Below are 26,223 nucleotides of genomic sequence, written 5' to 3'. Positions count from 1 at the left end.
ACGTCTGTAAAAAGGAGTTCTCTGATGTGTGAGAGGAGACGGAACCGAGAAGAAAAGGCCGTACTCTGCCCCCCGCGGGACCCAGGTCCCCGCCTGCTGCAGAGCGCACTCTGCGCACGTCGAGCCGTGAAAAGTTCACAGAAGAAAACAAGAGAAAGAAGTAGCAGGCACTGAGGAGCCGCCGGCGCCGGCGCCCGGGACGGCACGTGACCCGGGGGCGGGGCCGCGCGGGCCGCGGGCCAGTGGATGGGGACGGGGGCGGGGCCGCGGCTCGGGGGGCGGGGTCTGTGGCGGCGCAGCTTACACCGCGGTCCCCTTATTTGGATCTGCGGGAATGTGGGCTGGAGAGGTCCTGCCGTGGTACCAGCCTCCAGCCTGCCCCCAGGACTGCCCCTGACCCAGGCGCGCCCGCTGCTCGGTGGCAGGAGGGCCGGCGGAGCGCCATGGCCTGCATCCTGAAGGTAACGACTTGGATCTGTGGCTCGGACGCGTGGTTGGCCAGCCCCTTGCTGCTCAGAGGCACGGAGTCAGCCGCGGTCCCACCGCATCCTCATCTCAGTTGTCTTTTCCTGGCATTGATTTTCTTTTTGTTCCTTTGGCAAATGCATATGGAGGGAGATTCTGAAACATGCAGCTGGCACAGCTTCTTTTCCCACCATTCCTGCCTCCTGCTCGCGCCTGCATTGAAGGAGCTGCAGACTGTTGGCTCCAGGGGAGAGCAGGGCTGTGTGCCGAATAATGGGGATGGTAGGGAGAGGAGGGGTGTTCCCGCGGGTCCCGCGGCTCTGTGGAGCCTGAGGCCTTTCAGGGGCCACGGGGAGGGGTGGAGTGGCTAGGCGTGAGTTGCTGGTGGTGAGGGGCATAGCGCTTTAAATGGAGGGAAGAGTGAGCGGAGGTGGGCTCTACTGTGCATTTGATCATGTGAAGACAGAAACTTCTGAGTTTACAGGTAGTCCCTTAGGAATGAGTTTTCTATGAGATCTGCTAGCTCTGTTTGCCCTTAGCTCTACTTTGGAAAAGTTCACACGAGGATGTATATGTTAGTAGAGAACCTCTCACTCTCTTTATGCTCATAAATTTGAATAGACAAAATGATTTTATGCTCTGCCAGAGTGCACTCAGCCATCCCTTCTTTGTTGAGTTTTCTTTCTCCAAGACCGGATTCTTAGCCTCACCTGAGCGTCTTTCTGGGTTCACAGACTTGTGGCCTCAGGTGGGAGAACTTGGTGTGAGGGCCTCACTTAAAAAGAACTTTCCATCTCACTGGTAGAGGTCTCCCCTGCCCTCGTTTTTTTTTGCACTACCTTTCTACAAGAACATAACCTGGATGCATGAATCAAAAACATGCGCAGCATGAAAGTTTCCTGGGCCTTGACTGGAGAATGCAGAGACCTAGTTGTCCAAGCCTGGGGGAACTGTGTGACGAAGGAAAATACCAGGAAACAATTCGTTGTTGTTGTGTTATTGTGAAGTAGCATTTATTTCTCTATAAGATGATATGAAGTCATCTACTGTGTTCTGGTTACCTGAATCGTCTTCTAACGTGCCTGGTGTCAATGATGAAAATAAGAGACTAACCTCGTAGAAGTTGTTTCCCCTTCTTTGCGTAAAGGAGATCAGAAGTTTCCTGTGAGCTTTCTGAACTTCCTCTTTTTGTTTCAGAACATTTTCCAGGACATGAGGAAATAATACATCAGTATTACAATATGGGGTATTTGACCTGGAGGCTCTTAGCACAAGGACTGAAATATGAATATGAGTCATCTTTACTATTCATTGTGTTATTTGCTGAAAGGGACATTGAGGAGCATGATATTTATTGCTGGCCATCTTTTTCTGTTTTGGTTTCTCCCCTGCCTTGTCCTATACATGTGGTAAACATCTTTAATGCACATCCCAAACTACACATGAATCTGGTCCAATCTTTCTCTTCTAGCACTTCACACTGCTCTCAGACATTTGGGACATATCTGTCCACCTTATCTTCCCTCCACTGAAACTAATGTGGGCTTTAGACTCAGAAAGATATGCTGGCTCTGCCCACTGCTACCTCTGTGATGTTGGACAAGTTACTTAAATGTCTCTGGGCCTTAGTTTCTTCAATATAAGATCAAACTAGTGGCACCTGCTTCACAAGGTTGCTGTGGGAATGAAATAAGATAGGGTATGAAAAATACTTTGTGGCACAGGCATTTAATATGTGCCATTTTTTCCTCTAACATATAATAATAAGTGCAGTTTGGTTGATCCTTACTATATCCTCAGTCTGTTTCTTATAACTATTATTTTTTATAAAATACAAAATGTTTTTTATTCTTTAATCTTTACATAAAACCCTGAAAGATAAGTATCATTGTTTTAAACCCCATTTTACAGATGAGAAAGTTGAGGCTCCCTAGTTTAAGAGATTTGCCCAAGGCCACACAGGGTTAATGACAGAGTGATCCTGGATCTAGACCCAGATATGTCAACCTTCCATATACTTTACTGCTGTTCCACTACTTTCCCAGGTGATGACTTTTAAGATGGCCTAATACCATTCAGTTCCGACCACCTTTGAGCGCCTTTGAGCAATCCCCTTCTCTGGTCATGGTCTAGACAGTCTGGGCGGGGTCTTTTTTCTTTGTTGTCTTTGAAAAGCTACAAATGGAGCAGTGCAGAATACAGGTTTCAGTCCAGAGACCTGAGTTCAGTGCAAGCTTGGCTTCTTGCATATGATTTTAGACAGCCGCTGCAACCTGGAGCCTCAGTTTTCCCATGTTGAAGTGTTCATAGAATCATAACCATTGCGTTACAGGGTTTTTATGAGGATAAAACTATGGACTTTTTTTTTTTAATGAAACATTTTCTGCCATTTGCTGACCCTGGACTTGGTGTTGGCATATGCAGAAAAGGAAAGATTTTCCTCTGCCCTCTTAGTTTCTGTGCCTGGTCCTGATAGCTAAACTGACAAAAGGCATATTAACAGAGGAAAAACATACACATTTTACTTGATGTTAATGTTTTTATGTGTACCACAGAGGGCTTCCTATATAAGAAATAAAGACCCGAAGAAGGGGAGAGGCCTGAGAGTTTATAAAGCATTTTAATAGAGAAGGATAAATTGTGGAAATGTGACAAGACAAAGGAAAAAGGGGGTTTGGGCTGGGGCAGTCGATTGTGAGAAAGTGGGAAATGTATGGGGAAAACTAATGGAAAATAGGTGAGTGTTTTTAGTAGAGATTTATTTTGGTGTTGACTCTCCATCTTTGATCATAAGAATGTTCTCCTCTTCCTGGCACAGGGAAGGGACATTTCTCATGGGAAATTTTATGCCTTGCTTTTAGGTAGAAATGGGGAGGTCAGAAAGCCCTTCCTGTATCTGCTTTTTCTCAATTGCCTTTAGCTCAAAATAATCAATATGCCAAAGTGATATATTTTGGGGTAGCCTGTTCTGATTCCTTTTACATCACAAGATGCATAAACCATTGACCCCATTCTCAAATGGCTTATGGTTTAGTAAGGATGATAGAAAAGTAAATGAGTGCTTAGGTTACAATGTGAAGAATAAAACTACATAGGTCCGTGGAGGGCATAATAGAAGCATGGAAGGAGAGAGCAATTACCCCTGTCATTGGGTAGTTCAGACAGGCTTCCCACTGATGATATTGGAGTTGTGTTTTGAAGACTAAATAGGATTTACTATGACGGAGCTCGTGTTTTAGAAAGATAAGTTTTGAGGCAGTGCCAACTTTGTTCTGTGGGCTAAGACTTTAATCTTCTCAACAAATTTTGCAGTAGATTTTGCTATCCATTTTTACAAATGAGAAAACTGAGATAGAGAGATATTGATTAAAGTATCATTATTGCCTACACAATAGTGACCCTCACTAAGAAGAGACTCCCATGCTGTGGCAGCTAATTTTGGTCTTTTAGGGGATATGGAACTATCCCCTCAAGGTGCTGTGCATGCTGAGGGCCCATTCTGACAATGCATAGGGCTAATTCTCATAACAGAACGATGATCACCTCATAATCATTTAATTTAGGAATTCAGACTTCACATTGCCTGGACTTTAAAGCCAGAAATATGTGAGTTTTAATTATGGCTCTACTCCTTATTAATTATAGAGCCATAGCAAGTTTCTTGATTTCACTACCTCAGTTTCCAAAATGGGAATCATCATGCATTCCTCAGTGGGTTATTCTAAAGGTTAAATGAGATAATCTGTATATTAGTTATATTGCAGGGGGAAAAAAGAAACTCTGAATCTTAGCAGGTTCATTTCTTGCCACGCTCCTGGTTAGGCAGCTCTCCTGTGTAGCTCTACCATTGAATAAAGAATCAACTCAAGGACCAGTCTCTTTATTATTATTTTTTTTTTTGAGACAGAGTCTCACTCTGTTGCCCAGGCTGGAGTGCAGTGGCGTGATCTTGGTTCGCTGCAACCTCTGCCTCCTGGATTCAAGCAATTCTTGTGCCTCAGCCTCCCAAATAGCTGGGACTACAGGTATGCACCCCTATGCCTGGCTAATTTTTTGTATTTTTAGTAGAGACGGGGTTTCACCATGTTGGCCAGGCTGGTATTGAACTCCTGGCCTCAAGTGATCTGTGTGCCTTGGCCTCCCAAAGTGCTGGGATTACAGGCATGAGCCATCGTGCCTGGCCTAGGACCAGTCTCTTTTCATTAAGCAGCTCTGATGTCTTCTTGGTCCCCAGAGCCCTTGTCAGATTCTCTGTTTTCAGCAGCTCCAGGAGACAGATTACAGGGAAGATCTCGTGGGGTTGTTTAAAAAGTCTCTCAAATTTGATAGACAGGAAAACTCTTTGCTTTAATTTGTATTTATTTGATCATTAGTGAAGTTAAGCTTTTAAATTTGTATTAGTCATTTGTCTTTCTTCTTTTATAAATTATAGATACTTTAAAATTTTATGCAAGAAAACCTATCCATATTTTCTTTTATGATTTCTACCTTTGGTCAGCAGGTACATTTTCAGCACAGTGTCTTGTACACTTTCATTTTTAAAAAATATAGGTGAATTGTATTAACTTTTATATTGGAAGTGGACATTGAGTGGACATGTAGACACAAGATCCTTGAGAATCATTTCTGCCTTCGAGAAGATTATGGTTTTGCCAGGTTGATGAGGCTTATGAACATGAAGCAGTTAGCTGATACGATAGATGCATGACTAAGCCACAATTACCTTCTCTCCAGTGACCTGTCCTCATATATTTATCTTGATTGATAGGTAATTAGATGAATGATGATACCAAGTTAGGAACTTGGCGTCTTCTCATTTCCTCTTCCTCCCCCTGCCCCAGATCTAATCCTTCTCCACAGTGCATCAGTTCTGTCTCAGGACAACCTCTCAACTCTGCCCCTTACTTTCCATCCTTACTCCCCCTGCCTTGTTCAACTCCCACTTTAGAGTCACATCTGTGGTCAGGCCATCCCCTGCCTCAGCAGGCTTCCTCTGTGCTCCTGTGGTCTTAGTTCTTGTCCCTGTAGTAGCAGGTATTACCATGTACTGTCAATAAACTGCTTTCATGCCCAGCTCTTCTTTGACTATCAAATGTTAGGGAGCCGCGGCCTTCCAGTGTTTACTGAGCATCTGTAATTGAGTTCTGTTCTTACCCTAAGTGAGATTATAGACTCAGTGAGAAGGCAAATAATTAAACTAGTAATTAAAAGTATGCGAGTAGTTTGAAAATTACACTTCATGGTATGGGAGTATATGGGTGGGGTGTTGACGGTTACTTAACTGAATGTAAAAGGCAGAAAAGGCTTTGTTTTATTCAACTTGGTATTTCTAAGAACTAGCTTGGCTCTCGGTAGGTGATCCTTAAGTGTTTGCCGAATGTATGAGTGGTGTTATTAATTTTTTTTTATGTCAGTTATAGACACAGGTCCAACCTGTCTTCTGAAAACAGCTGAGCATTTCAAGGATGTGGCATGGATTTTTTACTCTAATGTACAGCAGGCAGATTAGAGCTTGTCGATTAGTTTGCTCCTTAAATTTTTTCTTAGTATGTTTCTTGTAGGTAGGTCTGTTACCATTCCTCATATAAAATTTGGGGCCAATTTAAGATCTGGGGTTGGGGGGATGGGGAGATGAGAGAACTGGACTAGAAGGAGGGAAAAAGGGAAGTGTAGGCATGGTTTAACTTTTGTCATGATCATTTTGGTTCCCCAGATTCACAGAAACAGATAAACCAAAAAAAAAAAAAAAAACAATCAAAAACCAAACACCCACAACCAAACAATTGTGTGGTTCTCAAACGATGAGGTCTCCAAGCATTTGAAAACAGTATGGCTTCACTGAGACTGGAAAGCCACAGGGACTTCACAGGTACACAGATGATAAATCTGAAACCGTAGGATAACCCTGGCAAGTAGACAAGTCACTTCATTTAATAAATCTGCTATGACATTTCTTATTGCTGCCCAGGAAATGCTGAATTCTCAGCAGCTGCCTGGCCTAATTTCCAGTCTTACAGTGACTGAGCAGATGCTTTTGCTACGTATATCAGCACACTGGGGAACGAGTGGCTTGGGTAAAAGTAGTGCTCTTTGGATGGACTGATAACAACAGCAACAATAGGTGCCATTTATTGAACAGCCAGAGTGCTCAGGCTGGCTTCTGTGCTAAGTAAACTTTTATTACAAATGAAGACACTGAAGTTCAGAAAACCTAAGTAAATTGTCCGATGTCCTATGGTCAGTAAGTGATGGAGGTGGGGTTCGCCCTGACTTCGTGTGGTTATAAAGCAGGGGTGTTCAAACTTTTGGCTTCCTTGGGCCACATTGGAAGAAGAATTGCCTGGGCCACACATAAAATACACTAACACGAATGACAGCTGGTGAGCTAAAAAAAAAAAAAAAAAAAGCAAATCGCAAAAGAAATCTCATAATGTTTTAAGAATGTTTACAAATTTGTGTTGGGCCGCATTCGAAGCTGTCCTGGGCTGCGGGTTGGACAAGCTATAGAGCTTGTCTTTTACCTTCAGTGCCAATTTAGTAAATATTTATAGGGATTCTGAATTTATTTCACCATCTTCTACCCCAGGCAATATCCAGTCTAGACAACTTCCTAATCTGGTGGCCTGATGGGGACCACTTTTAGCTGTGTCGTTTTTATTTGTTCCTTTAAGTTTCCTTTGTGACAGAAGAACTAGAGGAACTAGAGGGGCTGCAAAGACTGAGGAGATAAGAAGGCTTTAATTCTGTTTAATTCTGAATAGATCTTTGACCCTGGGCAAGTTATGTGAACCTGTGTGTCCTTTTTGGGGGTGGGAGTGAGGGAGAGTTGGATTTACGCTGAACGCAAGCTTCAGGGCCCTTCCAAGGTTCTGGGAAGAGACACTAGCATTTTGGTATTTATAATTTTATATTCATTTTATCAAGGAATCCCACAAATCGTATACATTTCAGGCTCCCCAACATAGATCTGTCCCTTGGGTGGTGTTGGAGAACAAAAGAGATAATGCTTGTGAATGCACTTTGCAAAGCAGAGTGCACTGCATAGGCATGAAGTGGAAATGGCAAAAAACGTTATTAGTATTATTAGTACTGATAATAGCTGGAATCGAGGAAACCTTTGTTGAAGGACTAGTGGGAGAAAGAAGGGGTTTAGGTCTGAGGAAAACAGAGGAAGCCTATTAAGCTTTCTAGTAAACGACTGAGCGAAGTTATGAAAGCTTCTTCTCCCCAGGAGAAAAATTTCTGTTGGTGAGAATTTAACACACACTTATGCCTGAGGGCTGGGAGTTGAATGAGGTTCTTTTCTGTTTCCTGGCTTTAGGGAACAGTGGAGGAAGGCATTTTTCTAATTGGAGGGAGTAGATTTACAAGTGCTACCTGGATCCCATTACCAAAAGCTGCAGTTAGCTCCTGGTTATTAAAAGGCTCATTATTCAGTTTATGGATTATCCAGACCCCATTCGCCTCCAGCCATTCTGATGTACACTTTTTATGCCTTTTACTGCCAATTAGCGCCTTCACCTGAGCAGAGAAAAAAGGGGGTGCTAAACCCCAAATTTGTTAATTTCTCTCCTTGTTAGCAGCTCTGTAAAGGTTTGTCAGCAGGAGAGTGGGCCTAGGAAAAGGTTCAAATGAGGTGAAGGGATTATCTGCGCTTTCTCTATTGCTGTTTCTCTCAATTCAAAAATTGAGACTAGGCTCTGGTTCTGATTGTAAACTGATTTAAAGTCACTAAGTCAGAGACCTTGGCCTGGGATATTAAGAGACTTTAATAAACAGCAGCCCTAGGGTAGGTGACATTCTTTGAGAAGCCCCTTACCCCACACTCCATATCTCCAGGCCTGTCTTTCATTTCCTGTGTGATGTGGAGGGGTGGGGGCCAACAACATCTGGTACTTGAGAGAGTGAGGGAGAATTAACTCCTAAACAGATTTGTCGGAGGCCAGAAAAAGAGGATACTTGGGTCGTTTTCGTGTTTTTTGGTTTTTTTTTTAAAAGGTGTGTGTCTCTGTGCACACATAGTAAATATAAATATACATGCACATTCCTTCAATCTTATCTTAATATTTACTCAGATTTGAAAACTATCGCACGTAAAATCCTTTTCTGGAAGGGACTTCTCTCTGATTTCAAAGGCTATTTGGTTTCTTAGTGAATTTATTGGCTGTGCGTTTACTAGACACGAAGTAAAAACTTCTTTGGTCAGCTATGAAAACGATTTGCGTCTTGCTCTGAGAAGATCATGATCACAAGGGAATTGGAAGTAAAATGTGTATGTTCTGGGTTGGAAATGAGTCCTGATCTGGGATTAAAACCTGGTTGCAATACTCATCTTAGATTTTGAGAACTAGAATGAGCAAATGACTGTCGTGAGTTGATCCTTCTCCTTGGGACTAGTGGGATATGCACTTGCGGTGAGCAGGGCTGTGATTCCTGGTGCTGTTTGCTGCGTGGCTGGCCATGACAATGGGCTGGACTCGAAAGAAAGAGAAGTGAAAGTCTCTCTTTGTGAAGCGTTTGCCTTATCAGAGAAAGTGGTACCAGAGAAGAGACACGAGAACTGCTCTCTAGGGTGTGGGCAGTAAGAAGACTGTGGGGTGCAGAGGTCAGAGCTAGACCGACTCTGAGTCCCATTCTGGCTTTGTGATTAATATGAATAAAACAATAATACCCTTATTTCATGGTCTGTAGCAGTGCTGTCCAGCAGAAATATAATGTAGGCTTTTTATGCAATTGTACATTTCCTAAGAGCCATTATTTTAAAAAAGCAAAAAAGAAACATGTAGAATTTAATAATGTGTTTTATTTAACTTGGTATATCCAAAATACTTTCATTTCAAAATGTACTCAATATAAAAATTAATGAGATATTTATATCTTTTTTTTTACAAACAGTTCTTAAAACTCGGTGTACGTTTTACACTTATAGCATCTCTCAGTTTGAATTCTAAATTTTTCATCAGAAATATTTGATTTGTATTTTGATTTTACTAATTTAAAGTAAAAAAGTAGGTTCACTCGTCTAAGTTGAATTGTGCTTAGACCTTTTCCAATAGCTGAATGGAACATTATTTTTTAAAGGTAAATTAATTAAAATGAAATGAAATTTTAAAAATGTGGTTTGTTGGTTATGCCAGCCATGTTTCAATGCTCAAAAGCCACATGTGGCTAGTGGCTACTGTATTGGACAGCATGCTCCTTCAGGTATTCATCTTCACTATCAGAAGAGACCACTAGACTCAGAGACAATGAGAGTAGCGTAAGGGGCTGCAGAAAGGATTGGCCGCCGGGTCAGGTTCAGATGGGGAGGACACACCTGTTGGCTGGGCTCCTGGCAGCCAAAGGCTGGCGACTGATGAGCAAGTAATGAGTGCCTGACTCAGGGACACATGTGAGCCTTTGATGAGCCCTTGAAATTGTATCTGAAAATGCAGTCCTGGGTTTCACCATATCCTGAGCCTAATTTTACCCCAGATGTTGTGCAGCTGTGAGTTTTCCCAAGGGAGTGCTGCTTTGTGGTATGTGTGAGTTGGCTCTTTGGTCTCAGTGTGGTAGTGTGAACTCCTGGAGGCTTCGAGGGCAGACACAGACTTGATGCACTTTTATTTGAGTTGTTTCATTGCTCCAGGAGGGTATTACACATATGGGAGCAATTTAAATGTCCAGAACAGACCACATGTCTTCTTTTAAGTCCAGAGAGCAAGGTGATTGCAGTTTCTTTGTTCGGTTTGCTTATTTTTTACTGCTTATTTCTGTGTGCATAAATTCAGCGACATGCTAATAGACATATGGCCAATGGTGCTTAGAGAAAATCTGTTTGTAAACCTGAATCTCTGTTTTGCCTACACATTTGCATTGTATTCCTGCCCTGCTCCAACTCGTTGTCCTAGACCATCCAGTGTTAGCATTTTTTTCATGAGATGAACATTTCGTTATAATAATGACAGTAGCTGTCATTTTCTGAGGGCTTTCTGCATGTCAGGCAGCCTACTAGGTAGTTTATAGATATTTATTGTCTCACAACAACCTTCAGCATGGGCAGGATTGGTTTCATTTGACAGATGACAAAACTCTGGCTTGACAACTTTACCAGCATGAGAGTGCTAGACTAGGGTCAGCAAACTACCTCCTCTAGAACAAGCCCGGCTTGCTGCCTATTTATATGCAGCTCCTGAGTAAGAATGGCTTTTGTGTTTTTAAATGGTTGAAAAAGAAATCAAAAGAAGAATAAGAGTTGACAGGTGAAAATGATATGAAATTCAAATGTTTTGCCCATAAATAAAGTTTTATTGAAACACAGCCATGCTTATTCACCATATCTGCTTTCATGGCACAAAGGCAGATTTGAGAAGTTGAGATGGGTATTGTATGGCCTATAAGGCCCAAAATATTTACTACCCATCTCTTTACAGGTAAAGTTTGCCAACCCTTGTGCTAGGCTGTTGAGTTCTTTCAGTGGACTTTAAGAACCACAGTGAAGAGCAGTGTGGTTCTTTCATGTCTGGCCAGCACCAGGCCTCATGCCTCACACTCTGAATGGTGGGGATATTTACTGAGCATAGAGCTAAATACGGTATGTGGAAGAGGAGACTGAAGCTTAGAGAGGCCAAGTGACTGCCCAAAGTCTCATAGTGGGGCTGGAATTCAGACCCAAAGTCTGAACTCCTAACAGTTATGTTGACCTCAGTGCTGGAAAACTTGAATTACATCAGGACCACTGGAAGGGACGGTTGTACTAGAGTTTGCTAGGCCTTACCACTGTTTCTGATTCTTCCAGTCTGGGGTGTGACTCAAGAATTTGTATCTCTAACAAGCCACCAGGTGATACTAGCACTGCACATCTGGGAACCGCACTTTGATTAACCCTACCATATGACATCCAGCTCAATGAACAGTTGTTGAGTTATGGAAATTGCAGAGCATGGATTCAAACCCATGCATTCCCCAAAAGAAATTGACTAGAAATTTAAATCAATTTAGCAATTTAAGTGCAGTGTACTCCAGTCAACTTTCTTGGCATTGTAATAATTTGATTTCTGCCTTCATTGTTTTCATTAAACTCAAGATTTCTTCTGATGCTATGAGGCTCAGGCCACTATGCACATTGAAAAACTTTTGCCTTTGCACGAGCTAGGGGCTGGGACTAAAATTAACCCCTCACTGGTGGCACCACTTGTGTCTGGAAAAATCAGTTTGTGATTATTTCTAAACCAAGGAATTTTGTTCCTGCTGATTGCATATCAAATCCTTTCTCACACTTTGGACCCCCCACTTCTTTGCTGGCTAACAGGGAGAATTAGGGGTGCAGGAAACAGCTTTCACAGTTAGATTATGCTGGCTTTGGTTACAAAAGTTAATGCATTAGTGCTAGAGTTCACAATCTTAATTACTGGGTTAGTCTCATATTTAAAAAGTCATTATTTAAGGATTAGGAATGGGGAAATCGAAGACTGGTGAAAGATGATAGTTTTTTTTCGTGTTGATGATTCATAGCCTTGTTTTAGACTTTTATAAGTAATAAAAAGCACTGGATACTGCTGATTTAGTCTCTTCCTATAGGCTCATATTTGTGTAAAGAAGGAAATTACTCTGTAAGTTTTCCCTTTTGCTTTTTCCTGGCTCTCTATTTCTGTGCCTTTATCTATAGTGAAGCCTATTTTTCTGATGTTCCTTCTTCATCTCCAGCCTTCATGCCCCTTCCAATACAGGTGTTGCAGGGATCGTTAGCTAGAATGTCTAAGGAACCATACTATCAGCCCAAGAGAAGGGAAGCTTGGTGAACTCTTAAAACCAAGTAGATGAAACCCTCTTGCAGAGTCCCAGGATATAAGCCATTCCATTAGGAATCCTTCTCTGGGAAATATGAATCATTGCTATGCCTGATATAAAATCACTGGCATGGTGTTCATGACAGCTCACCATGTCATCCCTCACACCTTTGCCATGGCCTGGAGGCTGACTTCACTACTACTTGTGTTTGTTCTTTTATTGCTGACCTTGTCAACCAGGTCATTCTTTCTCTCTTCCTATTTCTAAGAGAAAATTCATTCCCCAGAACCAGCAAGTACCTGAACCATTGCCACTTTATGTGTGCTGCCTTATTTATTTTTCGTCTCATTCTTTGGCTGGGAGTAAAAGAACCTTTCTCTCCTACCCTGGTTTATGTTGCCTGATTATCTGTTTGTCGGCTGGTTTGATGTTTATTTAATTCTGCCATGCTGCTTAACCTTAGAAGCCTGGTTTTGTGGCTTGATTTGAGCCAAGATTTCTGCATGCGACTTCTAACTTGTGGGTAAATTAAGGTTTGTTTTTCTCTCACCCATCTTTGACCCATGATATTAAAACCTTATTTGAAGAAAGGACATCCAACCCATATACCACTCTAGATTTCTGTGTTAGAACTATTGAAATCCGCTATACATTATTTCAGATTTATGTAGGTTAAAGGGATCTGGGTTTGACCTTTTCCCCACTTATCTTCAGCAAATAGAGACATGTGAAGAGGAAGTTTATTTATCAAGCACTTATAGAGAATCTAAGTACTGTGGGTAAGAGGAGGGGTAGAGAGAATGGAGATAAAAGATTCACTGAAGATCTAATTTTTTTTCTAGGGCAATTTAGGGTGTGTATGAATAGTAATAATAATTGTAACAATAGCTTACATTTACTGAGTGCTTACCTGTACTGTGTTGGGGCTTTATATTTGTGGATTATCTCATTTTATCCCCACAGGCTCATGAGGTACGTCCACCTAGGTGAGGAAATGAAGGCTCGGAGAGGCTAAGTCACCTCTCAAAGGTCATACTACTAGTAAAAGAGGGGTTATACTTTGAATCCAGGTGTTTGGCTGAAGTAAAATACATTTCCTAGAATATATTACTCAGATCATACATAGATAAACCTATTTGTAACTTGCCCATGATAATAATAACTTTAATGATACAATAACATCAGCAAACATTTTCTGGACACTTACTATATGATAGACACTGTATTTAATCCATACACATGATTTATTTTAATGTTTAACAATCCTATTAGAAATCTATTTTATCTGAGGAAACTGAGGCTCGGAGAGAACTTAAGTTCTTTGTCTGAGGTCATGTGGCCAGTGAGTGGAACACCTGTGGGATCATATTATTTGTATAATTGTTATTGTTATTAGCTAACAGTTACTATGTGCAGTAAGGACTAGGCATTGTTCTCAGCACTTTACCTTTATTAATTCACTTAATCCTCATTTTACAGGTAAGGAAACTGAGGCACCTAGTGGTTAAAGTTACAAAACTATTCTGTGGCAGTGGTAAGATTTGAATCCAGGCAGTTTGACCCTGGCATCTATAACAGATGCGCCTATGACCACAGACTTTGTTTCCTTTGCCACTTTGGTGGTCTGTCTCCTAGAGCAGAGAATCACTAGTGCTATTACAAACCATTCCAGTAACAAATTAACCTACTTAAAAGGAGCTTGTGGAAATGAAAATATAACTTGAATTTTGACTTGAAATAAACTGAACTTTAAAAATCCTTTGAGGCTTTTTAAAAAATGTATTTGAAGAATTTCCAATCAGATCAACTTAGGAAGGCCCGCTTAGGTCAAATCAGACATGGAGGAATTAATTTCCTTGTGGAGCTGGTGTTGAGCCTAAGTCCATTGTGCTGCCTGGGTGGGGAATGCCAGGCAGCTTTCCTTCTTTGCTTTCGTTGTTCTCTCCTCAATCACTCATCTCTCTAGATAAGGCCACAGAACAGCCAGAGTGATCTTTTAAAAAGTAAATAAGATCATGGCAGCCTATTCGTTTGTTGATCTGTCAGTCAAAACACTAAAAGGATCACAAAAAAAACTAAAGAGATCACAACTTTTTTGCTTATCGCTGTTTATCTATCATCTAGCACAATGCAGTCAACAAAAGAATGATGAAATGAATTAATTTTAGGCAAAAAAATTAGCATGTGCAAAGATCCGGTGGCATGAAGGAACAGGACATTTTGGGAAACAGTGAAAAGTTGTGGATGGCTGGCATTGAGCTGGCTTTGGGAGCTGGATGAGATAATACAGTTGGGTCAGATCATAAGGATCATGTAGATTCTGTCAAGGAGTGTAGATTTTATCCTCTAGAAATGGGGAAACACTAAAGGATTTTGTTTTTTTTGAGATGGAGTCTCGCTCTGTCACCCAGGCTGGAGTGCAGTGGCACGATCTCAGTTCACTGCAAGCTCTGCCTCCCGGGTTCACACCATTCTCCTGCCTCAGCTTCCCAAGTAGCTGGGACTACAGGCATCTGCCACTATGCCCGGCTAATTTTTTTTTTTTTTTTTTGTATTTTTAGTAGAGTCGGGGTTTCACTGCATTAGCCAGGATGATCTCGATCTCCTGACCTCGTGATCTGCCCGCCTCGGCCTCCCAAAGTGCTGGGATTACAGGCATAAGCCACCGCACCCGGCCACACTGAAGGATTTTAAAACAGAGTCCTAGGGTTGGCTCTGGCCATTGTATTTTGTATTTGGAAATTATTTGTCTCAATGATGATTTTGCTACAATGATTGCACACGGGTAATTTCAAACAGAACTTTGAAAGTTAAACTATGCTAAAGATATAAGTGTGCTTGTTTATGACAGAGCTTGGAGTTGTATGTATCAAATGGGTCAAGTCAATGACAACATAACTAAACATTTTATGCAAATAAGTTATTAGTTGTACAGGTTGTTAAATTTTCCATTTGATGAAGGGAATCAAGTTTGAGCATTATCTCTTGGGTCATTTAGACGATACATTGTGGATTTATGGCTCCTTTTGGCAGAGTCAACTCTTGACATTCAGTTGACAGTATTGCCTTTAAGGAGGATGCTAGGTGGTCCTTCCCTCAGAGTCACTATGTAGCAGCTGTCTGTGAGTCCTGCCTTGGAAAGACAATATTATTCTTTCAGCAGCTATTATTTATTGAGCACCTACAATGTGGCAGATGAACTAATCATCTTACCTTATGTGAGTAAACTTTATAGCATCTCTTTGAGGTAGATGTGTCCCCATCTTATAAATGGAGACACCGGCTCAGAGGAGGTAAGAATAAGTTAGAGTGCACTTACATACACCTGGGTGTGCACTGAGAGTGTTTATATACACCTAGAAGTTAAGAATAACTTATCTGAGCCACAGTTTCTCCATTGTAAGTGCTAGTGGGGCCAGGGAATAAAATTCAGATCTGTCTGACCCAAAATACCTTGCTTTTAACCATCTGGCCTTCTACCTCTGTAGAGGAGAGAATGATTTAGGAAGGTGGCTATGGAAATAATTTTGATCTGAATTAAACTGATTATCTTTTAAAAGTCAAGGAGTTCTTAGAAGTTTTCTTTGATGTTAAGAACTTTTAAACTAGATTATACTTAAGAAGACAATTTATTTCACTTGCTTAATTCAGGTCAGACCTGGTGGAATTAGTCTCACTGATAAGCAGATACTTGAACAGAATCTTGATGAATAAGCATGAGCGTTAACTTCAGGCTAACTGGCCGGATGGCTGTGCCTCCTGGTCTACCCACCTACTGCTCTCCCTGCCACAAGTTCCTCTTCTTCATTTGTCACTCTTTTATCTGTTCTTGGCACAGCAACCAGAAGGAATTTTAAAAGATGCACGTAAGATGATCTCATTCCCTTTCTTATCTGGTCAGTGGCTTCCTTTTTCATTTGGAATACATTATGATATTTGAATCATGACTCCACAGGCCTACAGGATCCCTTTCCAGTCTCCTCCAAGGCACTCAGCCTCTTATTATTTTCTAGCTACTCTAGGGTCTTTTCAGGCCCTGAATCTGAAACATGACATTTGTGGAAAATGATGGGAAGTACTTTATGGCTAAAGCTTAGTCTGGACTTCGGGGGCTGGTGGGACATTAGGTAGACTAAGGGGTTTGGACTTGACCTTGTAGGTAATGGAACACTTTTGAGACATTTTTAGCACAAAACTAAACGTAATGGAGCCACTGAGCTGAGGAGTAGAATATTCTTCTATTGTCTTTTTAGAGTGCTCAGAGTCCCTGCATTGCCACTGGTCATTGCCCTTTGTACTTGGAAATGACTTGTTCCAATTATGACAGCCTTGCAATTGCACAGGCCGAATGTTTATCAGAAAACTGTAAGTTAAAACATGGCAATGACATCTCTCTCCTTGTGTGTCATATTTAAGGCACATGTTCTCTGAAATCAAGAAGCTGGGCTAGGATCTTGTACTGGCCCCAGACCATATTCTGTTGTGACCATGCTTCAGTGAGAATGTGTCACGTGTAAAATGAAGATAAGCAAGAATATCAGTCTGTTTGAAAGTGCTAATAAAAGCAAAATATTCTTGGCAAATAAAGCTATTAATGTAGGTGTTGAAATTTTCATTTAGTCAGAGCAGTCCTAAATTTAAATGTAACCTTTTGAGCCCTTAGATCATTGAGTTAAGACTCTTTCTCATGCGGATGAACAGTAAATGCTTGTTATCTGAAGATGTAAATTGGGAGGAGTAAGGGACTTCTGCCCCATTGTGCATTAATACCTACTGTTTGTTTCCCTGACTTAGAATGTGGCTCCATATTTTTGCCCTCAAGGCAGCTATTGATGGAGTCATCCTATGCTCCAAACCTTGAGCTAAGCACCACATATAGTCATGTGCCACATGACGATGTTTCAGTCCAGTCAATGGCAGACTGCCTATATGACAGTGGTCCCATAAGATGATAATATCACATTTTTACTGTATCTTTTCTGTGTTTAGATATGTTTAGATACACAGATACTTACCATTGTGTTACAGTTATTATACCTATAGTATATAGCACAATAATGTGCTGTATGGGTTTGTAGCCTAAGAGCAATTGGCTATACCATGTAGCCTAGGTATGTAGTAGGCTATACCATCTAGGTGTATGTAAGTGCACTCTATGATGCTCACACAACTACACTTACGGATGCGGTTCTCAGAACATATCCCTATCATTGAGCCATTCATAACTGTATGTATATGTCAGTTAAAGCTTATAACAACACTGTGAATCTGTTTTTTCATCCTGCTGTGAGTTTGGATTGTTTATGAGGAAATGCGGGCTTAGAGAATTTAATTGCTTAAAGTCAGAGAGTTAGGAGATCCTTCAGTTTTGACTGATGTCAACCTCCGTGCTCTTAACCCCAGCTCTGTCCAAGTCATAAGACCGTCCTATAGACAGGCCAGAATGGTACAAGTGGAAACACAGGAAGAGATCTCCTTTCCTATAGACCTTAAATAAAAATGTCTCTTGGATCATCTTGTCTGAAAGCCCATCTTTTTGGGTTTATTTCTCTGATTAGAGAGATACTTTGTTTTGCCTAATACATATTTTTAGAAAGTAGTACAGGCATCAGTCTTTTGTAAACTCTTTGAGATTTAAATAAGGAAGTTTGCTGTTTGAAGGACTTTGTGGCTAATCCCTTGGTAAAGAAGTATCTTATAATTGACTATGAATGCCTTAGTAGCTATTCTGTTTCATAACTTGACTTTCAAAAAATAATAATGGCAAAAGATGACATTTTTTGATAAGCACCAGGTGCTTTTAGAAGCAATTTTTATGGGAGTTTCTAATCTAATCATCACAGCAACCCTTCAAAATGGGTGCTATTATTGTGTCCATTTGACAGAGAAGTAAGCTGAGGTGACAGTGGCTAGATGCAGGGATGGCTTCGTGGCATGTGACCTGCATGATCACACAGGACCCCATGCTTAGAAGGGCCCCATGCTTGGTGTAATATTCTGCAATTATTGTCGTAAAAGACTTCATAATTTTGAACAAGGGCCCTGCATTTTTATTTTGCATGGGGCCTCATAAATTATGTGGTTGGTCCTGCCTAGCCAAATTGTCCAAGGCCATTCCATGGTGAGCAGCAGAGTTGAGGTTCAAACCCAGACTGCCTGGCGTCCAGCGTGACTGCCTGGCCTCCAGAGTGACTGCCTGGCCTCCAGAGTGACTGCCTGGCCTCCAGGGTGTGCTCTTTCATTGTGTCCTCCTGCTTCCCATATTCTCATGTTCTTAAGCACTGTCCTCTATCTTTTTTCTCTGGACGTGTCTTTAGAGGCAGAGGCAGGTGGTTTGACTCATGTCTGTTGAATTCTAAAGATTCAGAATTTATTTGTTGAACTGAATGTTTGATACATATAATTTCCTAATTAGGTTTGTGGGAGTGCAGTAGTAAAGATTTGAAGATATGGCAAGAATTGCATATCCTGGCTATAGTGAAAAATCATAGTCTAAAAATAAATGGGAATAAAGTGGAAACATTGTAACATGTTTGCTTTGTACAGCTTTAATGGAAAAAGGAAAGGAAAGAATACATATGAAAAGAAGGCAGTCCCTTGGCGCTGCCTGTCTCAATGCTGTGTGCTGTGGACTGGGGACACTTAATTACCACGTAGAATTTTAGGGACTGTTTATGAGAAGCTTCTTTTTAACTTTTCATGGATTGCAGTAAAGGAAAATATAGAAAGATAGAGGAGGATTTTCATCACGTTGGCAAAAACTGTTCCTCCATGATCTATGGCTAGAGCCTGAAACTGCCCAAGTTCCATCTCTCAGCATTTTCTGAGAACTTTCTGTGAAGAGAAGTTCAGAGGCCAGTAAAACAAGTGTGGTCACGAAAGGAATCAGAACATGACTCCCCCAAATCTGCCTCTTTGACATAAAATTATTTTTGAGCTGAAGGAAATTAAGAAGCAGTAAACAGGGGAAAAGCTCTCTCTATCCTCCCCATTTTCTGCCTGAAGACAGGATAGAAATCCTCCTCTACTGGAGACAACTCTAGACTCATCAGCTGAGAGACAACGCCAGAGGAATCTGCAAACTAACCTCACTTCATCAGTTTTCTCCTACATATTTACCTTCCCACAGTTTCCCATCCTTGGAAACCCAAAACCTCACTTCTTTGTCCTGTCTTTTCTTGACAACTTTATTGTTCTTTGTTGAACATGCCACATAAGCCAGATGCCACATAAGCCAGAGTTCTAAGCTGCTGCTGTGGGTTACCTTTCATTGAGATTTCTCCTGTGTGATGTACACTGTATGCATTCATAAGTTGTTTGTTTTACTTCTGTTAATCTGTCTTTTATTACGGGAGTTCATCCCAACTAAGAACTTCTGGGGCTTGGGGGAAAACTTATTTTTCCTCCCTGACAGTCACTGCAGGGCAACTGAAGTTCTGACAGAGGGAGGCATCTGCCACAGGAACACGAGGAAAGCAGCTGATAGAGTCAGGAGGAGTCTAGAAGGGTCAGGGGAATTGGCCACGTAGAGAAGAGGGACAGAGTGTTCATCTATGGAGGGAACAGTAAGGACAAAATCACGGAGGCGAGGGAGATCACGGTCAAGATGAACTGCAGTATTTGGCCCTGGGGGAAGTGTTAGAAAGGTAGGTGGGGACCAAATGCTATTGTGCTAAGTTAAGGAGTGTGGATTCATATATCCCAAGGCATTAGGGATGGTGATCATAATAGCTAGCATTTATTGAGAGCTTCCCAAGTGCTAGGCACGATTTAGTCCCATGATATCCTTATTCTCCAACACTCCTTTGGGGTTAGTTACTAATCTCATTTTACAAAGAAGAAAACTGAGGGACAGAGACTTTTAATAACTTACCTAAGGTCACACAACTAGTATGTTTCAGAGCCGGGATTGTGAACCGGGAAGGCTGGCTCCAGAACCTGTGTTCCTGATGGCAATTTTATACTGATTCCAGTGATGGAAGAATTTTAAGTAGAGGAAACGTGTATGTGATTTACATTTCCAAAGATTGTTCTAATGGAAGTGTGGCCTACTAGGTGCAGGGAGATGAGCATCTCTGGTTTTGCCACCACAGAAGCTATGAAGACATGTTCTTTAAAAATGACTTCTCCTCTCTTCCCTTGGTATATGGGTGCAATCAATTCTCGCTTTAAATACCTTCTCCCTGCTCTTTCTATCTCTGAACAGATTCCTCACCCCCACCCCCCACCGTTCCTTACTCACTGAGCTTTATGCTACTTGACCATCACTCAACATCACTCACCAACCTAGCCTTCTTTCTTCTTCCTCTTGGTACTGCTCTCTAGATTATAAACATCCATGTGATTTCCAGTCACCTGTATGTATACCTATTAGGTGATACGATATGTACACTCAGTGGTCATTATTAATACATGAAATGGCTGAGGACTCTAAAGGCATGAATGGAGTTAGAGTCCTTTCTGTGATATATATACCCCTGGGATCTGGGGGGCAGGCAGCAAACCTCTTTGGACCTTAGAGACAAACTGGGCATAGTAATCATATCTGCTGTACTGGTTGTTGTCAGAAACAAAATGAAATAAGATGATATACTTTGTATAAATAATGTTTATACAAAGTATAACATTATACTTTGTTATATGGCTACATTGTCTCTAGTGTAAGCAATTTTATTTACAATTTGTACTCTACTTGTTTTGATATCATTTATGGCAACTTTATGTATTATAGCATTTCAAACCTGGAGGGATCTAGGCAGACTGTGGTTGATTAGTTGATGTTTAGAAAGACTGGTTAATTCACTGCCAGAATGCAGATGGGGTGGTTGGGGAGGATAACTGTTTTCTCCAGGCAGTGGGTCAGACTGTTCCCAAAGTGTGATCTTACCCATATCACTTAACCTCTCTGGGCATCTGTTACCTCCTGGAAAATGAAGGCAAAGCTGCCTACTTGTAGGGCTGATCATGAAGAAGATTGAGATGTTTTCTGTAAAGTGCTTGGCACTTAGCAAGTGTTCTATAAATACTATTATTATTTTCATTCCTGAAAAGGAAGGAGTTAGTATTCTAGTGTTGAGTGTCAAAAGACTGGGGGAAGGAGTGTGGGAGGGGTTTATACACTTTCCTTCCCATCCTCTCAGTTGTCCTCCCTCATCTCCACTCCCTCCATCTCCAATCTTTTCTCCCCTCAAGGCTGAATGAAATTGAATGTCTTGTAAACGTGTGCAGCCTTTGCCACCGGGCCCTCGGACATGCCCTTTTAACATTCTGACATAATGGATGAAAACATGAACAGCTGACAGTCATTGGTTAAATCTCCAAACTTTTCATTCCCTCACCTGTGGGGATGGTGCCCTCTGCCTGGTGAACCCAGCCCAGGCAGAGATTGCAGGAGCTGGCTCTGCTGGTGGCGGGCCTGGTTACCTAGGCAACGTTTACCTGTGCTGATGACAAAGGGCCTGTCACTGCCTCCTGATGCATGCAGAAGAATATTAAGTTTGCGGGGAGATGGAAAGAAACAATTTTCTCTTGAAATGAGGTAGATGCAGGTGTTAATTTCTTTGGAGTGAATTTTCTGTTTTCAGAGAGGCAAGGGTAGAGCTTAAACACAAACTTCTGGCTGAAAATATTTAGTTTGCGAACCTGGCAAGCCTCTTAAGAAAAAAAACAATCCTGGTGCCGGGACTGTTAGGCTTCCTGTCTTTTCAGCAGCTTATTGCATTTGTTTTACTGCTTTGAAGGATTGGAAGTCTCTGAAGGCCATTTCTTTAATGACTTGGAATATTAATGTAAATACAGTGAATACTATGGCTTTGCCTCTAATTGGCTTTTCAGTCCTTCACGCTGTAAAGCCCCCTTCTTTTAAGACATTTTCTTTATTTTGAAATATAATATATTTTATATTTATAAATTTTATTTATAAAATATCTTTATTTTATAAATAAATTAATAATGAAGGAAAGTGCACCAAACAATTAAATAGCCCAGTGATTTATCATGAAGTGAATACATTGATGATTGCTGCCGTTAACAATGTGAGGACAGAACATCGTAGGTGTCCCAGAAACAGTCCTTCTCCCCACTTCCAACCCTTCCCGTCTCTCACTCTCCCAAAGGAGATTGCTGTCTTGGCTTTCCAAAGCAAATAAACGAAGTTCTTACTAGAGGTTTTGTTCCCTAAGTGTTCATTTCTAAACACTCTAGTTTAGTTTTGTTTCTTTTGAATTTCATGTAGAGGAAGTCATAGAGCATTTTTTTTTTTTTTTTTTTTTGAGACGGAGTCTCGCTTTGTTACCCAGGCTGGAGCGCAGTGGCGTGATCTCGGCTCACTGCAATCTCCGCCTCCCGGGTTCAAGCGATTCTCCTGTCTCAGCCTCCCAAGTAGCTAGGACTACAGGCATGTGCCACCACGCCCGGCTAATTTTTGTATTTTTAGTGGAGACACGGTTTCGCCATGTTGGCCAGGCTGGTCTTGAACTACTGACCTCAGGTGACCCACCCACCTTGGCCTCCCAAAGTGCTGGGATTACTGGCGTGAACCACTGCGCCCAGCCAGAGCATTGTTTTATGTATGGCTTCTGATATGGTTTGGCTGTGTCCTCACTCAAATCTTATCTTGAATTGAAGTTCCTATAATCCCCATGTGTCATAGGAGGGACCTGGTGGGAGGTGATTAAATCATGGGGGTGGTTACCTCCATGCTGTTCTCGTGATAGTGAGTGAGTTCTCATGAGATCTTGTGGTTTTATAAGGGGCTTTCCCCCTACTTTGCTCTGCACTTCTCTTCGCTGCTGCCATGTGAAGAAGGACATGCTTGCTCCCCCTTCTGCCATGATTGTAAATTTCCTGAGGCTTCCCCAGGCATACTGAACTGTAAGTCAATTAAGCCTCTTTCCTTTATAAATTACCCAGTCTTGGGTATGTCTTTATTAGTGCATGAGAACAGACTAATACGGCTTCTTTTTTTCAGCGTTATGTTTATGAAGTTCATCCATGTTGTGGTGTATAGCTGTAGTTCATTCATCTCACTTGCTATATTTCATTATAGGAATATTCCACTATTTATCTATCCATTTGGCCATTGATGCATATTTGAGATATTTCCAGTTTTTAGCTATAAATACTGATGTTGTGAACATTCCTGTACCTGTCTCTTGGGGCACATGTGCATGCATATCTGTTGGTTGTGTTCCTAGAAGTGGAATTGTTGGGGCATAAGATATATGTTATCTTTGGCCTTAGTAGTATAAAAAGGTTTTGTTTTTTTTTTTTTAACAAAAAGCAAAATAATTGCTCTCATACAAATACAAAATGAATGTGTGTGAATGATGTTATTTAACTCATTAATTAATGAGGGAACCAGTACATGTTAGCAGCTGGTTCAAAGGAGAATGGAAAGGTCCATGTATATGTAGGCAATAAGAGATGAGGAAATGAATTTATTAATAAAAGTGAAATGGGTCTATCCACATGGCAATAATTTGTTGCATTTCCACCATACATATTCACTTGCGTTTCTATGGACGGGAAGAATTTGTATCATTATCAGTTTTCTGCAACTTAAATAGTTGTAGAATAGCAGAAAGACATAGAAAGGCATAGTAACACAGTAGGGTGCATTAGACTGCACGATCACAATGCTTTTTTTTCTTCCCTATTCTAAATCTTTCACAATTTTTCCTGATGGTAGATATTACCAACCTGTTTTCCAAAATTAGTGTATCGAATTACTCTTCCACCAGAAGTATCACAGAAGTTCCTTTTGCTTCTGGACAACAATTGGTTTAAACTTTTGCCATTCTGTTAGGTATGCAGTGGTATCTCTTTGTGGTTTTAATTTGCATTTCCTTGATTAAGAATGAGGTTGAACACCTTTTAGATATTCATTGGCTATTTGAATATCTTCTTGTGTGAACTGCCTGTATTAGTCTTTTCCCCATTTAAAAAAATGGGTTGTCTTTTACCTTTTAGGGGGGTAGGAGTGTTTTATATATATTTTATGCATTAATATATATTTTCCAATCATATCTGTTGCAAATATCTTCTTCCACATTTTAGCTTTTCTTTTCATTCCTTTACTGGTGTCTTTTATGAACAAAACAATTATACTACAGCCCATTTTCTTAATTTTTTATTTTATAATTAATGATTGTTAAAATCCCTCCTTAAGAAGTCTTTCACTAGTTTGATTTCTTGAAAATATTTTAGCATATTAATGTCTAGAAACTACATTATTTTGCCTTTCAAATTTAGATTTAAAATCTATTTTGATTTTATTTTTCCGTATGATGTAAAATAGGGCATCATTTTTTACCCCAATATGGTATCCAATTTTCCTGGCATCTTTCATTGAAAAGACTGTGCTTTCGCTACTGCTTGGCAGAGACACCGAAATGTTCACATGTTTGAGTCTTTTTCTGGATATGTTGCTAAATTCTATTGATCCATTGATCTATTTGTTCATTTTAATACCAATGTCACACTGTAGTTTTCCAACCTAGGAATATGTTATATAGCTCCAAGTACTATTGCATTTCAATTCTCACATTAATATTCTTTTGTTTTTATGTAGAAATTTTTCATATTTTTCAAAGAAATATCCCCTTATTTTGAGGTATTGTTAAGTATTTATGATACAATGGAAATTAAAAAATTAAATTTAATTTTGTTTATAGCTGGTTTATAAACATGTAGTTAGTTAGTTTTTATTTACTGAAAATTATATCCAGCAATCTTGCTATATTGACTTATTAATTTTATCTGTAGATTCTTTGGATTTCTACATCCACAATCATATCATTTGCTAAAAATGGCACTTTTGCTTCTTCTTTTCTAGTTGTGTTATCTTTTATATCTTTTTTTACCTGATTGTACTGACTCCAAAAATTAATACGATGTTGATATCAAAGAGAAAGTTGTCAATATTTTATCACTGTGTGAGGTTTGCAGTAGTGTTTTTATAGATATATTTTAAAGGAATTTCCCTTCTATTCCTCCTTTGCTAAGAAGTTTTATTCATTAATGGATGTTGAATTTTATCAAAGCTAATCTTGCATCTATTAAAATTATTATATGTATTTTCTGCTTAATTCTGTTAATGTAATGAATATTTGTAAAATGTTGAACAACCATGCATTTCTGGAAGCAACCCAATTGGGTCAAGATAGATTAACATTTTTATATGATGTTATATTTAGTTTGCTAATAATTTGTTTAAGCTTTTTGCCTCTATGTTCATTAATGAATTAGACCTGAAATTTTCCGTTCTCATAAAGTCCATGTCAGGTTTTGGTTATCGAGGTTATGCTTAAAGTGAGTTAGGAAATGTGTTCTCTTATTGTTTGGAGGTATTTGAGTATGATCAGTATTGTTTCTTCTTTAAATTTCTGGTAGAATTATCTGGGGAAGTCATCAGAATCTGTTTTTTTTTTCCTTTGTGGGAAGTTTTAAAATTATGCATTAAAATTTTTTAATGGACATTTTTTTTAATGCCAGTTTTAGATTCACAACAAAATTGAGCAGAAGGTACAGAGATAACCCATATAACCCTTGCCCCATCCGTGCACAGCCTTCCCCGTGACCAAGATCCCCCATCAGGGTACTATATTTGTTACAATTGATGATCCTAAATTGACACATCATTATCACCCAAAGTCCACAGTTTATACTAGGATTCACTCTTGGTGTTGTACATCCTATGAGTTTTGGACAAATATATCCACCATTGTGTCACGCAGAATAGTGGTACTGCCCTAAAAACACTCTGTGCCTGCCTATCCATCCCTCCCTTCTACCGTAACCCCTGGAAACCACTGACCTTTCTTTCTGTCTCTATAGTTTTGCCTTTTCCAGAAGGTCATATAGTTGGAATCATAGAGTATGTAGCCTTTTCAGATTGGCTTCTTTCACTTACTAATATGCATTTAAGTTTCCTCCATGTCTTTTCACAGCTTGATAGCTCATTTCTTTTTAGCACTGAACAATATTTCA

General features: G+C 40.4%; 1 protein-coding gene across 3 annotated transcripts in view; it reads left to right on the top strand.

Annotated features, from left to right (window-relative positions):
* The first annotated feature begins 284 nt into the window (after positions 1-284).
* ST6GALNAC3 (ST6 N-acetylgalactosaminide alpha-2,6-sialyltransferase 3) overlaps positions 285-26,223 on the top strand; it is a 558,688-nt gene continuing 532,749 nt past the window's right edge. For all 3 annotated transcript variants that reach the window (XM_034967859.3, XM_003807792.5, XM_008959933.5), the window contains exon 1: positions 285-461. In XM_034967859.3, coding sequence (XP_034823750.1) covers positions 444-461 — 18 coding nt within the window. In that variant the 5' untranslated portion in view covers positions 285-443. The remainder of the gene's footprint in view (positions 462-26,223) is intronic.

The sequence above is a fragment of the Pan paniscus genome, chromosome 1, assembly GCF_029289425.2.
Source record: "Pan paniscus chromosome 1, NHGRI_mPanPan1-v2.0_pri, whole genome shotgun sequence".
Lineage (NCBI taxonomy): Eukaryota > Metazoa > Chordata > Mammalia > Primates > Hominidae > Pan > Pan paniscus.
The sequence above is the reverse complement of the archived record's forward strand: the minus strand, read 5'-3'. Positions and strand labels throughout refer to the sequence as shown.